This window comes from Sinocyclocheilus anshuiensis, unplaced genomic scaffold (assembly GCF_001515605.1).
Source record: "Sinocyclocheilus anshuiensis isolate Anshui unplaced genomic scaffold, SAMN03320099.WGS_v1.1 scaffold1182, whole genome shotgun sequence".
NCBI lineage: Eukaryota > Metazoa > Chordata > Actinopteri > Cypriniformes > Cyprinidae > Sinocyclocheilus > Sinocyclocheilus anshuiensis.
Genome location: NW_015558653.1, coordinates 116,067 through 118,023, shown reverse-complemented (window position 1 = coordinate 118,023; position 1,957 = coordinate 116,067). Strand labels below are relative to the sequence as shown.

The 1,957-nt window shown below is 36.0% G+C and overlaps 1 protein-coding gene across 1 annotated transcript in view; it reads right to left on the bottom strand.

Moving 5' to 3' along the window:
* Window positions 1–49: 49 nt before the first annotated feature.
* LOC107681022 (complexin-3-like) overlaps window positions 50–1,957 on the bottom strand; it is a 5,576-nt gene continuing 3,668 nt past the window's right edge. Inside the window, exons 2-3 of the mRNA XM_016477137.1 lie at window positions 1,661–1,748; window positions 50–382 (exon numbers count right to left, since the gene is read on the bottom strand). Of these exons, the coding sequence (XP_016332623.1) occupies window positions 158–382; window positions 1,661–1,748 (313 nt within the window). The 3' untranslated portion in view covers window positions 50–157. The remainder of the gene's footprint in view (window positions 383–1,660; window positions 1,749–1,957) is intronic.

The following is a 1,957-nucleotide window of genomic DNA, read 5'->3' as shown; positions in this document are numbered from 1 at the left end:
TGTGTGTGTGTGTGTGTGTGTGTGTGAGAGAGAGAGAGAGAGAGAGTGTGTTTGTTTGTGTGTGTGAGAGTGAGTTTGTGTGTGTGTGTGTGTGAGATGGCGGAGATAAAGGGGTGAGGAGAGAAGAAACGCTTCCAGGTGTGAGGATGCATCGAGATCACATGACACAGCACTTCTCCGCCGAGTTCTTCAGATCCTCCAGCGTGGCCTGAGCTTTGCCCTTCAGGTGGCCCATGTCCACGTTCTGGATGTTGGTCAGGTGACCCAGAACAGACTGCTTCTGTTCCTCCTCCTGGTTGTCTTCGGCGATCATCTTGGCCAGTTCGGTGGGGAGCTCGACGTCGTCTGCTGCCGCCTGGATCTGAGTCTCATCCAGCTCATTCTGAGATACAGAAAAGCAAGGAAACGGGGAATAATCAATGACATACTGTATGTGTCAAACTTCACCCTGAAATCAAAAGAGTAATAGATTACATGAAGAAAGAGACGAAAGCATTTTTACATTTAAATTTATTAATTTAGCAATGATTTTTTATATGCATTTTTTTGGAATAAAACACATAAAAGTCACGTGAGAAATCACAGAAAAAATATGCGGTCCGCTCTTGCATTATTTGCATTATTATGATGACAGTTTCCTACTGAGTACTGGAAAATGGGTTATTAATTATGATTTAAAAAATATTTTAGATCAAAATCAACAAATTAAATACAGTACTTCAAATACTACAATAGTGTATAAACATTTCAAAATGTAAATAATATTTCATTAATTTTTTGCATTACAGTAATGATAATTAAAAATTGTTCTCATCACAGTACACTACTGAGTATTGGACAACGGGTTATTAATTATGATCTAAAAAATATTTTAGATCAAAATCAACAAATTCAATACAGTACATCAAGTACTACAATAATGTATAGACGTTTTAAAATTTAAATAATATTTTATTAATATTTTTGCATTGATATGTATTTTATATATTGATGATAATGTAATTAGTGCGATGATAATGATGGTAATGATAATTTAATTTTTTTCTCATCACAGTACAATACATAATTTTGGGAAATGGGTTATTAATCCTGAGAAAAATAATGATTATTTAAATTGAAATCAGCATAAATTTAATACATCAAATATTACCATGATGGATAATCATTTTAATCATTAAAATAATATATCATTCTCTTTTTTATTTTTTTGTTGCATTACAGTAATGAAAAGTAGATTTTTTTTCTCATTACAGTACACTACTGAGTTTTGGGGAATGGGTTATTAATTACGATAAAAATAATGATTATTTAAATTAAATTAAGTACATCAAGTATTACCATTATGTATGATGATTTATCATTCAAATAATATTTCAGTAATGAGATTACATTTTTCTTATTGCAAAACACTACTAAATATTGAAAAATGGTTTATTAATTGTGATAAAAAATAATATCACAATGCAATAAAAATAAAAAGGCTTCAGTATCTTTATGCACAATATACTTTCTTTTTTGGGGGGTGAAATGTGACCGTTCCTGTGCGATTGAGCCCAGTGTGTTTGTGAGCACGGCGTTTGTTCTCTGTGCTGTAGTGCACTTTATATGTTTGAATCGTGTGGACAGATGACGGGCGACAGGGAGTGTGATTAATTGTTACCTTTGGCAACCTGTATTTGTCCCTGAAGTGAGACCTGACAGTCGCCCTCTCTGCCTTCTTCTGGGCAAAATTGGCGTCTCGCTCTTGCCTGAGGAGAAACGAGAACAGAGGCACGTCAAACACACGCACACGCACACGCACTCGCACACGCACACGCACACAAACACTCACACTCACACTCACACTCACAGACACACACTCACACTCACACTCACACTCACACTCACACACAGACTCACAGACACGCACACACACCCTCACAGACACGCACACTCACAGACACACACACACACCCCC